This window comes from Lycium barbarum, chromosome 6 (assembly GCF_019175385.1).
Source record: "Lycium barbarum isolate Lr01 chromosome 6, ASM1917538v2, whole genome shotgun sequence".
NCBI classification, from domain to species: Eukaryota; Viridiplantae; Streptophyta; class Magnoliopsida; order Solanales; family Solanaceae; genus Lycium; species Lycium barbarum.
This window is the reverse complement of record NC_083342.1, coordinates 132,922,712-132,935,199: the sequence shown is the minus strand read 5'-3', so window position 1 is coordinate 132,935,199 and position 12,488 is coordinate 132,922,712. Positions and strand designations below refer to the sequence as shown.

Genomic DNA, 12,488 nt, shown 5'->3' with positions numbered 1-12,488 from the left:
AAAATGAAAAGAGACATATTCCATACTACCAAACCAAACAAGCCCTTGAATTGTTTCTTGATAAGATTAGCTTCCGTAACAAACAAGAAAATTAAGCAACCATGTTGGAAAACAATAGTTCGGCTAAGTTCCAAAACAGAAAGAAAAAGGAAAGGTTTCTTCTTTTTTCTTTTGTCAACAAAAGGAAAAGGTTGTTTGGTCCAGTTAATTATAATATGAGAGTGACCTTACAGTAGTTCTCCACGTGGCTATACGCGTACATTATCAAATTGTTAATTAACTTATCCGAGTAAAAATCCCTGGTTTATAATTGGGCTGCTTTTCTTTAATCGACTGTTTTAGATTCTTACTACAAAATAGCGCGTTGGATGACTGACAGTTGGTCCACTTTTTCTTAAACATAGTAACTAACGTTGACAAAACTACACAAGTAGATTAGTGAGTACTAGTACTAGTAAAATCAGGCACCTACCGACACTATACAGCTACAAAATCCCTTTCTCGTGTATTGGGGTTTGCAAGTTTTAAAGTTTTAGCCATTCTTGATTTCCCTTTTCTTTTCCTTTCATTCTAATTCCAGGTGGGTTCTCTCTTTCTTTTTTAGTTTACTGTCTCAAATATTTTGCTCTGTGATTGGATCTGTTTTGCTTCTTCTCCCAGTCTTTAGGTGAGAGAATTGGATTGCCAATTTCTTCTGAAAAATTGCATCTTTTAATTAACTTTTGAGAAGAAAAATTGTGGGGAAATGGAGTAAACTATGTTTGAATTGAGATTCTTGGAGTAAGTTTTGGTGGGTTCAAGTTCCACTTTGCTAGGATCTTGTTCTGGAATATTGCTTTAAATAGAGGTCTCTAATTTTATCTTGTGGGTAATTTTCGTTTGTGAAGATTTTATTTTTATCATATTTTAATTTGCTATTGTATTTCATGGATTTGTATTGTTATAAATATCAGATGTTTGTTGATAATGGGTGCTTTAAGTTCAAGAAAATTAGATAGTCAACATTATGGTCAAAGTTGATTATCAATCATTTGGTAGTTTAAAGGGCTTTGCACCTAAGACTAGGGAGACTGTGAGTTTTCACTTCATGGAAAAAAAAAAAAATCTTCTTTTTGATAAGCAATGCTTCATTAATTAATAAGCTTATAGAGGGCAGCGTGGTGCCCTAAGGTCCGGCTATGTGCAGGTTCGGGGAAGGGTTAACTACATGTACACAATCTGACTTTGCATTTCTGAGGTTGTTTCCATGGCTTGAACTTGTGACTTCCTGATTATATTGCGACAACTCTTACCTTGGCTCTAGGTGTGTCAAATTGGGGGGTTGGGCTGGTCAAAATGCCGCGTAAATAAATGGGCGGATTAGGCTGAAATGGGCTAAGAAACGGGCCATAGCCCAGCCTGCCCACAAGTGGGGCATATTTTTTAAGTACCTAATAAAAAAATTCTTTCTTTTCTATGGCTTATATAACATGTCTAACAAAAGAATATCTCTTTTGAAAAATATTCTGATAAGATTTCTCTCGAGTCAATTTGGGCTGAATTGGGCGGGTCAAAATGAGTTGAGAAACTAATTTGAGCGGGTTAAGGACCTGCGCAAACTTGAGCGGGTTGGGCGGGTCATGTTTTTATGGGCTACTTTGCCATCCGTACTTGGCGATAAAGACCATCCTTCATGACAAAGAAAGCTTAAAGTGAACTAAATACCACTATATCTTCCCTCACAAACTGATGTCTAGTAACTTATATGCAGAGGAATGAGTGTCGTGGGGGGTTATTTCTTACTTCAATTTATGCAAGAAATGTTTTCATTTCCTTCCCACTTGGTTCCTAGTCTCGCTCCTTGATCAGTTTGTGATGTGAAAGTTCAGGAGGAAGATAGTCAGAGAGGGTAATAAGGTATTTACATTGTTTGATGTTTAGGTCTTGGAAAGTTGTGACACATTATGGAAATTGGTACATTTTAGATTCTTCAATACCCCAAGCCGTGTTGTCTAATAACTTCTGATAAAAAAACTTTTAGGCCTTCGAGAGGAGCGTTACATACTATTATTATGTACGAACTTTCATTTCTCTTTTTCTCCAGAAGGCCATTTAAGTTATTGTTCATGGTTCTATGTAAATGGACACAAAAAATTATGGTTATCTTTTTCTCCATGATTCTCTTTGTTTGCAGGTTTTCGATTCTGGGGTTGTGGATATGGATTATAGGACAGGCGAATCATTGGATGCTCTGCATTCAGCAGATATGAATTCCGACCCTGGAGATTTTGAATGCAATATCTGCTTCGAATTGGCTCAAGATCCTATAGTGACTCTTTGCGGCCACCTTTATTGTTGGCCATGTCTTTATGAATGGTTACAAGTTCATTCACATTCCCACGAGTGCCCAGTATGTAAGGCTCTTATAGAAGAGCACAAGTTAGTTCCAATATACGGACGAGGCAAAGCAAGTTCTGACCCAAGATCTCGGTTAAGACCAGGAATCAATATTCCTAAACGTCCAGTGGGACAGAGACCTCAAACCGCTCCAGCTGTTAATATGGACTATCTCCGACATGATGAATTGGATCCCCTAGGGGGATTCATGCCCATGCCAAGTGCAAGGTTTGGAAACTCGACATTATCTGCTGTTTTTGGAGCTATTCCAGCTTTTTTTAACCTTCATGTACACGGATTTCATGATGCCACTGTTTATGGGGCTACTACAGGAGTTCCATACCTCTTTTCTGGTTCATTTCATGGGGGTTATGCTCATGGTTTCCATCACTCTAACCGCCTAGATGGGACTAAGTTCTTTATGAAGGTGCTTTTCTTGATCGCCGGTTTCCTCTTAATTGTTTCCCTAATTTCGTGAAATGTATATCCTAGTGTGCTAGACCTATATATGTGTAGTAAACCGGTGCAACTATATTGCACGTCGTTAGGAGTTAGGATTGTGTATTTAATGTTATTAGCATCAGAAACTACACGAAGTTTTTCTCTCCAATAAAAAAATGGTGGAACTTCTCCTTCAAATTGTTCTGTAACTAACAAGAGGGTGATGCTTGGGCCTGATTAAGTGAATTCTTGATTCACATCCATGGTAGTTTCTCTTCATTCTTCTATCCGTCTCTGTAAATTTATAGCCCATAAAGTTGTGTAAGTTTTTGGTGGGTAATATGTTTAGGCTTGGATTTTCAAAGTGCAGTAATTAAGTTGGACTAGTGGTAGCCCAAGGTGGAAGTTCAGCAGAGTAGCAGCATAGATTTCTTGAGCCCAAAATGAGTTCTTGTTTGGCCCTAAAGAGTTAGGTCCATTAAAGCATGTGAATGGAGTTTCGGTGGATTATTTGCCCTGTTATGCCACATAGCTAAATCACGCTGTTACAAATAGTAGGATGAATTCTGTTACAAGTCTCAAAAAAAAAATAGTAGGATGAATTAAGTAAGGCAGCCCAGTGCACTAAGCTCCCGCTATGCACGGGGTTCGGAGAAGGGTCGGAGCATAAGGGTGTATTGTGCGCAGCCTTACCCTGCAATTCTGCAAGAGATTGTTTCCACGGCTCAAACCCGTGACCTCTTGGTCACATGGCAACAACTTTACTAGCTACGTCAAGATTCCCCTTTCACTAGACTAACTAGGGACAACTTAAATTGTGGCCTAAAAAAGGCCATTTGTGTAAATGCTTTGGTAAATGCTATTAAATCTTAGCAATGGTATTAGTTCTTACGACAATAATTCTCAATATATCAAATTAAAGATAATATAGCTAGCTACGATATATTCCACAAGTAAAGCAATACTTGAGAATTGTTATATATTACTTGTACGTAAAGGAAAGAAGGTCCATATTCTTCCTGTTTTGATGGCTCACTCTCGAAGGTTCCAATCTTTCATTTTCAACCATTTGGATAAAATGGCAAAGTTAAAACATTAGCAAGCAACGTATGTTTTAAGCAGAGGCGTGTCGTATTGTTTTTGTCCCAAAGAAAGAAGTTGGAGATAGGGAAAATTAATGTAATCAATGAAGTTTCCCCCTTAATTGGATGTTGAGAATTAGTTTGAGTCCGCAAGAAATGAGACTTTTGTTGAGAGTGTACAACTTGGTGTAGTCCAATGGAAGTCTTACAAAAAGCACGTCATGGGCATTAGCGTGTAGTATAATGCAATGTTGTAGGTTTATGGAGGCACGTCATGCATGGTTGATTTGTCAATGCCTTTCGCCATTGTTGTTGGAATTTGATGGTTTAATTAATTCAAATTTGTGTCGTAAAAATCTCATTATCGGAATTTAGGTTCCATACCAAAAAGGACTACGTTTTTCGAATTTGAACTTGATATCTCTAGTTAAGGTGGACAAATACCGCATGTTTCTGTAAATATATATTCGCGGTTCTTTATTATCGGAATTTAGGTTCCATACCAAAAAGGACTACGTTTTTCGAATTTGAACTTGATATCTCTAGTTAAGGTGGACAAATACCGCGTGTTTCTGTAAATATATATTCGCGGTTTAAAGAACCTTTACTTATAACTTTTCTTGGCCTTTTTAAATGTTCGAATAGGGGTGAATATATGACTCATATAGTTAACTTCAACTAATTCAGGATTGAGAACCTAATTCACATTATAGTTTATATATAGGCAGTTGAGTTGCATACTTTTGAAAGCATGTGTTAGAGCTAGTAATCAAGAATGCCTATTTGGTGAAAACTGAAAATTTAGGGTGCTAAAAAATAAAGTGTACTACTCGCACATAATGATAAGACCTTCTTTTTCTACTTTAGGTAAATTGACCAAACTTTGCCCATAATTTAAAACCTCCCCTCAAACTTTCAGATTTGCATTTCTTAACCAAAATTGCAGAACATAAATATTTTATTGAGGGCTGCTAAAATATACGTAAATAATACACTCCATTCCTAATTTCATCTTAAATCACCTTTAATGAAGCTCAGAAGCAAATACAGGACTCAAACCACCAACATTATTCCTGCTAAGAGCGCTAGTAATGCTACAACCTACAAGTTATCAATTTAAAATACTATACATATATTCCTTAATATAGTAGCATCAACTAAATGCAAAATTTGTTCAGTATATAGAATGATGTTTATTTTCTTTTTCTAGATTTTGGAAATACTCAGTAAAAACATATCTATAAATTCGTCCTAAAAGGAATGATATAATTATTTTGAGTACTAGAATCAAAAAATTTAATTTTTTGTATTAAAACATATATCCATTCTTCAACGATTTAAGAAATTTTTTAAAACTATATAAAATGTACTATAACTCACAATTTTTAAGAATGAATATTATTAAAAAAAAAATTATGTTAAGAATAAGAATATTTTACCTCAAATAGAAATAATATCATACAAAATGAGATAAAAGGGAGTAATATTGTCGAGTTTAAAGAGTAAGGAAAAATACTTGAGACAACAAAAAAACATGAAGGGAGGAATTTTGCAATTTACTCTAGTCCATAGTTTGCTTGCCTTAAAAGTTTGCCCAAGTATTATATTCTGTTTTGTACAAAGAATTAAAGTTGTACGGACTAAGCAATATTATCGAAGTACTTTAAGTTAGATGTATAAATAGTTGCATGTAGTACACAAGCCTCTGTCGCACCCCTTGTGTAAATAAATAAACGAAAAAGTGTTGGTCGTTACAACTCCATAGCTAATAAGTACCTGAACTAAACCAAACCAAATTAACTAACCGCTCATCTCTCTGTTTATATTCTTTTAGCCTCTTCTAAGATTCCCACATCAATGGAGAAGCTAAAATTATCTACTAAGCCTTTAACAACGCCCCATGTACAAAATCATTTATGGGTTCCTCAAAGTTCAAGAATTCTTTGTGTTCATAACAAAAAAGACCGCACCTTTTCATTTACTGTTACTTGTAAGCTCAAGACTTCAAAAGGGAAGAAAATTAACAAGAAAAAGAAAATTTCTTGGCCAGACTCCGGTGGAGCACCGCCCCTTTTGGAGCGGAAGAAGGCGGTGGAAACCACCACTAAGAATAATGCAGATGATAAAGTGTTGTTTAAGAAAGTGCCCGAGAGGGTATTGGGAGTTCTCTCTAATTTGAATTTGGCTATTGGTGATATGTTTGCTGTTGCTGGCTTAATGGCCTTAGGTAATTTTCATTACATATCTTTTAACTACAAAGCTTCAAGTTGGTGTAGTTTTACACATGAACAGCCTCTTTATTCATTCGTCGCGTATATGGGGCAGTATCTAGTTCTTTTTTATGTCGATGATATTTTTTTCTCACAGGTAGAGATCAACTAGAAATGCTTGATCTTCTTTTGTTCTTGCATGAATGAATGTACTAAGAACGTATCAGTTCAATTGAACCCAACATTTTTAATTTGACATGGAGCTTACATATGTGTGAAAATAAATAGTTAGATTTATCCCATAATATTAAAGTCCAATGGTTCTACGGTACAAACACAAAGATTGAGCTCATCAAGTTAAAATTTTGGATCGGCTTCTCCACTTGCGTGCTCATGATATGAAAGACGTGGGTGAGTAAAGTTATCAGTAATTCCTCGATAAAAAATGTTATATATATATATATATATATATATATATATATATATACACACACACCCCTCCGTATTCAATGGGGCTGTTGTATGAATTCTCAATGTCTATTTCGTGTCCATTTATACAAGTGTTTATGTGTTTGTATAATTATTATTAGAGATTGCATTCTTATCTTTTGATGATTTTTAGTAGACCTCTTGTGTTTCTCAACATAGGCCTTTACTAAAGCTGGCTGCTTTTGCTAAATCTTTTGTCTTGCTATAGTCCTTGGGCTTTTCCTTTCCATAATATTTGGGCAGCAGCCATTTCAGTTGCTTCTAGCTAGGCCGCAGAACATGCATGATAAGCACATCCAATTTTTAGTAATTGGTTGGCCTTTGATTTTTTTGTCTTCATTATTTGGGTATTACTATTAGTTCTAATTACAGTCCTAGACTGCAGAACATGTGCTATAGGCACATCAGTTTTATGGATTAAGTAGTTGGATTTGTCAGATTATTTCACCTTGGCTTAGAGCTCTTCATGAATGCAATGTTCATTGATGTCAAAGAAGAAAACAGAAAATAGAGCCTGCATTGTTTCAATGTTAGTAAGATTTGAGTATATTACACGATGCCTAATGTAGTGAACATTGTTATTCATTTAATGTTTTTACCAAAACTCACCTTGTGTTGCATGTCCTGTCTGCTTAAACTGACAGGAAAACTTCTTTATACACCTTTTTATAGTTAAAACTCAAATATTCAATGCTTCTCTGGTTCTTTCTTTTTTCAATTTCCCTATTATGTGTGCTTCTATTTGATGATTCTGCAATAACTGGATTCTTTCTATTTTCAATTTCCTTTTGCCTGCAGGAAGTTCTATCATTGAACAAGGGGAGGTTCCGGAATTTTTTTTCCAGAATTTTCCTCAAGATCATCCTCTCTTCGGCTTCTTTTCTTGGGAACGGATTTTCACCCTCAGTCTTGATCACATATTCTCATCCCCTGTTTTCCCCTCGGCCTTGGCTCTGCTAGGTGCGTCATTGATGGCTAGCACATATGCAAAACAAATTTCCCTTGTGAAGGTAGCAAAAAGGTCTGTTTTTAGTTTCCACTTCGATTGAATTTTAATTCTGAGGTCCCTAAGGAGATTAGAATTAAAACTTACTGATTAAATCTGCAGGCAGTCTTTCTCGAATTCAGCTGAGACAATTCATAAGAAAGAAGATGCAGACACTCTTCCTAGAGAATCGGTTAAAGACTCGGGTGTCACACAGATGGGAGCTGGATATGAGGTATAAACATAACAATGTCTTCTACTGATTAGTCTATATGGTTTATTTTAGTCCTTAGTGTAGTATCTGAAATGGCAGAGGATACCCGTCCAGTAATGGAATGAGTTAATCAAGATATTTTTAGCTGTACCCATAGGCAAAGGTGGATCCAGGATCTAAATTTTATAGGTCCAACTTTTAAGATTCACAACATTGAACTCATTGTAGTGCTAAAATTATGAGTTTAGATCTAGTAATATTTGTGGAGCTATTAGTAGGCTTTTACATATATATATATATATATATATATATATATACTTCATTTGACGGAAATGGAAGGCTTTTCCCTATTAGAGAAGGCCCTATGGAGTAAAGGGAAGTGGATGAATTCTTGGAAAAAGAGGGAGCGAGCCTATATAAAATAGAAAATGGAATTAAGAAAATTCTGTGTCAAAAATTAGGGGTTCAGATGAGCCCATAGCCAAAAATTACATCAGCCCAAGCTCGTAGGAAAGATGCTAGAGTGCATGAATAAGTAATTATAAACAAGGCTGCTAAAACACTTTCCATATTTTGGAGAATCGCTTCTCTATGGTACTAGTTGTTGCTTCATTGAATTTGCTTCACTAATAGGTTCAAACTTAGATTTTGATCATTATGGACTAGTAAAATTCTCGAAAAGTTATGTCTATGTAAAACAGTATGCCACACTCTATCAAGGTAAAGATATAGAGGGGTTCAAAATTGGATCAATTGGTTTTTCCGGTTACTACTTTAGAAAAGAAATTTGTTTCTTTTGCCAGTAAACCAGAACATAGATGGATGAACAATATAGAGATTTTAGTTTGTTGTAATACAGAACACTAGTATTAGTAGTAATACAGAATACTAGTATTATTCTACATGTAAAATCAGATTGCTTCAATCGCAGATTAATGTATGGCTACTTGGTAAAACATCTTTCGGTTTCTTAATTTCTTCAAAGTTACTTTACATTGGTAACATTTTGGCAACCTCTGCATCTCTAGGTATTCTTAAAAGGGCCAGCTCTACATGCACTTAAGGGGTTGGCAGGTCGATTTGCTTCAATTGGAGTACATTTGGCGCTGCTGCTTGTAATGTCTGGAGGAACTCTCGATGCAGCAAGCACTTCAGGAGAGGATGTGACTGTTCCAAAAGGTTTAGATTCTGTTGTGGGGTCCGGGGTTCTATCGACTCCTTCTGATGCTTCTAGTAATGAGGTTCGTGTCAATCGAGTATACATGGACTATGATGAAAGTGGAAAGGTATGCACATTCAATTTATGAGAGCTAACTGACTATGGTTTCCTTCTCCACAAACTGCTAAATAATTCATTTCGTTGTTTATATTTTTCTGTTGTACGTAATATGTATTGCAGGTTTCACAGTTCCATACTGATATTTCTCTGTTTGACCTTAATGGAAAGGAAGTACTAAGGAAAACCATAAGTGTCAATGACCCCTTAAGGTACAGTGGCATTAAACGTTTGTTTTTAGCCTTTATGCAGTTAAACCTCTCTATAACGACGTCATTTGTCCGGATAGTTTTGGCAGCTATAGACACGATATAATATAACGTAATATGAAAGTAAGGTCCCAAGTAAACTTGGCTGTTATAGTAAAGGTCGGACTGCGGTTGCAGAAAACAAAAGTTTTGGTGAAAAAACAGAAATCTTCAATTTAACGAGAATCCTATGTTTTGAGTATTCTCACTATTTCTACTACTATTCTGATGTTTTCGATTCTAAATGCAGATCAACACTAGCTCGTGATTTGCAGTCAAATGTTCTTTATGATGAAGAAGGGAAATTTGCTGGAGTTAGACGGCCAAACTTGAATCTTCCAATTGAGATTGACGGATCAAAAATTGTCGTTGTAGATGCAATTGGAAATAGTGAGGTACCCCAAAAGAATTCTTATTTGAAATAGCAGCATTCACAGAAACTGCTTTCATTTTCAGTTTAAGTTTTAAGCACTGGTAGTGTAAAAAATATTTACACGTGGTAATTACAGGAAATCTTTAAGCTTGCATTAATCCATAACATGATAAAAATGGAAACTGACCTCACCCTGGGTGTGGCCAAGTAGTCAATAAAATGGGTTGGAGACAAAAACACTAGGTAATTTTTTTATCAAATGTTCAAGTTTTGGTGGACAAAGTTACCCAATGCTTGTACTGGTGGGAGGTTACAGGTATCCGATGGAACTAGTCAAGGTGCATGAAAGCCGCATGGACATCACGAATATAAAACAAAAAGGAAACTAACCTGCTATAATAGGTTAAACTACATTAACCGTCTAAAAAAGTTTGTGTATATATGAGTTTTTCTCATATGTCCAAGTTTTGATGGACAGAGTTACCCACTAATTGTACTGGTGGGAGGTAACAGATAGCCGGTAGAAGTAGTCGAGGTGCATGCAAGGTGGCATGGACACCACGAATATAAAACAAAAAGGAAACTAACCTGTTATAATAGGTTAAGTTTGTGTATATATCACTTAAATCCTTTTATTTTATGTCTGTAATGGTTGTTAGTTGTCTTCTTAAATCCTTTAAATTTATGTCTGCAAAGGTTGTTAATTGTCTATTTAAATCCTTTAAATTTATGTCTGCAATGGTTGTTACTGGTCTGCTTAAATCCTTTAAATTTATGTCTGCAATGGTTGTTAATTGTCTACTATGTTTGGCTACAGATTGATCCAGGAGTACCTATTGTCTATGCTGGTTTTGGATCTCTAATCCTTTCAACTTGTATTAGTTATTTGTCGCATGCACAGGTGAGATTCTACAACTTTGACCTAGTAAATTCAATAACTTCTGAATATCTTAACATTTCTTTGACTTGTATGAATATTTTTGATAGCTCTCGACCTTACAAGATGGAAAAACTGTGGTGGTTGGTGGTAAGACTAACCAAGCCAAGGGCGAGTCATCAGACAAAGGCGATAGCTCAATCGATCAAGTCCCCGAGTTAGTTGAATCATCTTCTACGGAGGAGTCTGATAGTTTCATTGGTTTCAGAATCCAACTTGGAATTTGGAACAACAAAGATTTTGATATGTAAGTAGCTGAAGTTAGTATACCAGAAACACAAGAATGAGAATGCAAAGTCAAAAGAATTGATCTCATTACTTGATCATTGTCTTGATAGGACAAGTTATGGATCAAATTCTTGACTTTGTAATGTAATTAGTAGTCCTTTTCTTTTGTTTTGGGGGCTGGTAGGTAGAGGAATTACAGGTGTATAAAATAGTATATGTATTTGAAGGGATAAAAAAGTTATTGGGATAGATTTTGACCCTTTTGCATTACTAAAATGTCATATTTCTGTATATAGAAAGAGCGAAGAGTTGTATATCTACATGTAAATGGTATTTGTTCGACTGCAAATTAAAAATATAGTAGGTAATGTGTCTTATTTTCTCGTTTATCACTTCCAAATTTATGGAAGGTGACGCGTGGTTATCTATGTAAGAAGTGAGACCTGAAAGTGCAAAAAAGTTTTTGCCATGTCAGTGTATACAAATTATTTGTTGATAGGCGTAAAAACGTAATTTTCTCTCTTATAGTATTCTTTTCAAGTGGCAATATAATTAATGAGGTTGTATTGGTGGGGTTTGATTTATCATTCGTCAAAAGAGTTTGGGGTGACTTGTTTGTTCAGAAGAAGTAACGAAACTGAACACGAATTTTTTTCCTTCTACTAATTTCGTGGAGCTTTGACAACCACGTTGATATATTTCCTATCTACCTATGTCTTGGCTGAGGTTCGACCATTTAATGATCATTTCGTTTTCTCTTTTTCCTGCATTTAATAAGGAAGATGAACTCTGGTCTATGTGAATTTGGTGGACTAGTGAAAAATTGACAGTCAACATAAAATTAGTTGGGCCATGATGAGGAGTGAAATTGTTAAAAAAAAAAAGTTATACAGCCTATCGATTCCCATTAAGTTGGGATTGAGAGATCGTTAATCGATTTTAATAAGTGATGGTGAAGACTCAACTAGATTATATTCATTGTGAGGGTAAATCATTCAAACTCGTAACTTTGTATTTTGAATGATGACATTATCATTACTAAATTATGCACAATTCAACGGTGTGGCATTAGTCCATGATTTCGGTGCAAATCTTGAATATCAGAATTCCAATCTCAACAGAGACCAAAAGAACATACTTAAATTATTATATTCATCTAAGTCATAATATAGAAACTTATTAAAAGAATTAGTTATCCTGGAGAGACTTTTTAGGGGACAACCGACTTCCTTAAATTTTCTTTTTGACTTTTTGCTTCTATTTCCGTGAAAGAGAAAATGACCACACATGTGATTGAATTATATTTCCTCAGCGTCCGTAAACAAAAAGTACTTGTTGAAATGGCATGATTTTTAGTTAGAAAAATCTACGTAGTACTTAGTCATGTACTAATCACTATCTATCTATCTATCCATATCTATCCTATTATTTTAAAAACATAAATATAAATGTTAGTTAATCAAAATATCCTTTAAATATTGAACGAATTTTATACCTTTTAAGTAATTAAAAAAAAAACTCTAGAAAATAATATCAAATTGGATAAAATTGTAATATTAACTTTTTTCTATACTATTTAGGACTTCGAATCCAACTGAAAAACTATCATATTAGGTTTTACTAAATATC

General features: G+C 35.1%; 2 protein-coding genes across 7 annotated transcripts; both read left to right on the top strand.

The window, feature by feature from the left end:
* The first annotated feature begins 386 nt into the window (after positions 1-386).
* Positions 387-3,078, top strand: LOC132599144 (uncharacterized). 6 transcript variants are annotated; one of them, XM_060312378.1, is made up of 2 exons: positions 387-667; positions 2,174-3,078. In XM_060312378.1, exon 2 carries the CDS (start codon positions 2,198-2,200, stop codon positions 2,852-2,854), a length of 657 nt encoding a protein of 218 aa, XP_060168361.1. In that variant the 5' UTR covers positions 387-667; positions 2,174-2,197; the 3' UTR covers positions 2,855-3,078. The 6 variants fall into 6 exon arrangements, with proteins under 6 accessions (XP_060168361.1, XP_060168358.1, XP_060168360.1 ...); XM_060312375.1 differs by having other exon boundaries at positions 390-580; XM_060312377.1 differs by having other exon boundaries at positions 587-847.
* A 2,458-nt stretch (positions 3,079-5,536) lies between these two features.
* LOC132599143 (cytochrome c biogenesis protein CCS1, chloroplastic-like) lies at positions 5,537-11,243 on the top strand. The gene is made up of 8 exons (XM_060312373.1): positions 5,537-6,126; positions 7,397-7,619; positions 7,707-7,818; positions 8,826-9,083; positions 9,197-9,285; positions 9,572-9,716; positions 10,512-10,595; positions 10,682-11,243. Exons 1-8 carry the CDS (start codon positions 5,757-5,759, stop codon positions 10,880-10,882), a joined length of 1,482 nt encoding a protein of 493 aa, XP_060168356.1. The 5' UTR covers positions 5,537-5,756; the 3' UTR covers positions 10,883-11,243.
* Positions 11,244-12,488: the final 1,245 nt, after the last annotated feature.

Excerpts from the sequence above, each read along its gene's own strand:
- LOC132599144 (XM_060312374.1), top strand. The coding sequence starts at position 2,120 with ATGGACACAAAAAATTATGGTTATCTTTTTCTCCATGATTCTCTTTGT.
- LOC132599143 (XM_060312373.1), top strand. The coding sequence starts at position 5,757 with ATGGAGAAGCTAAAATTATCTACTAAGCCTTTAACAACGCCCCATGTA. Across the intron at positions 6,127-7,396 it reads TGCTGGCTTAATGGCCTTAG|GAAGTTCTATCATTGAACAA; the intron begins GTAATTTTCATT and ends TTTTGCCTGCAG. Across the intron at positions 9,084-9,196 it reads ACTATGATGAAAGTGGAAAG|GTTTCACAGTTCCATACTGA; the intron begins GTATGCACATTC and ends TATGTATTGCAG.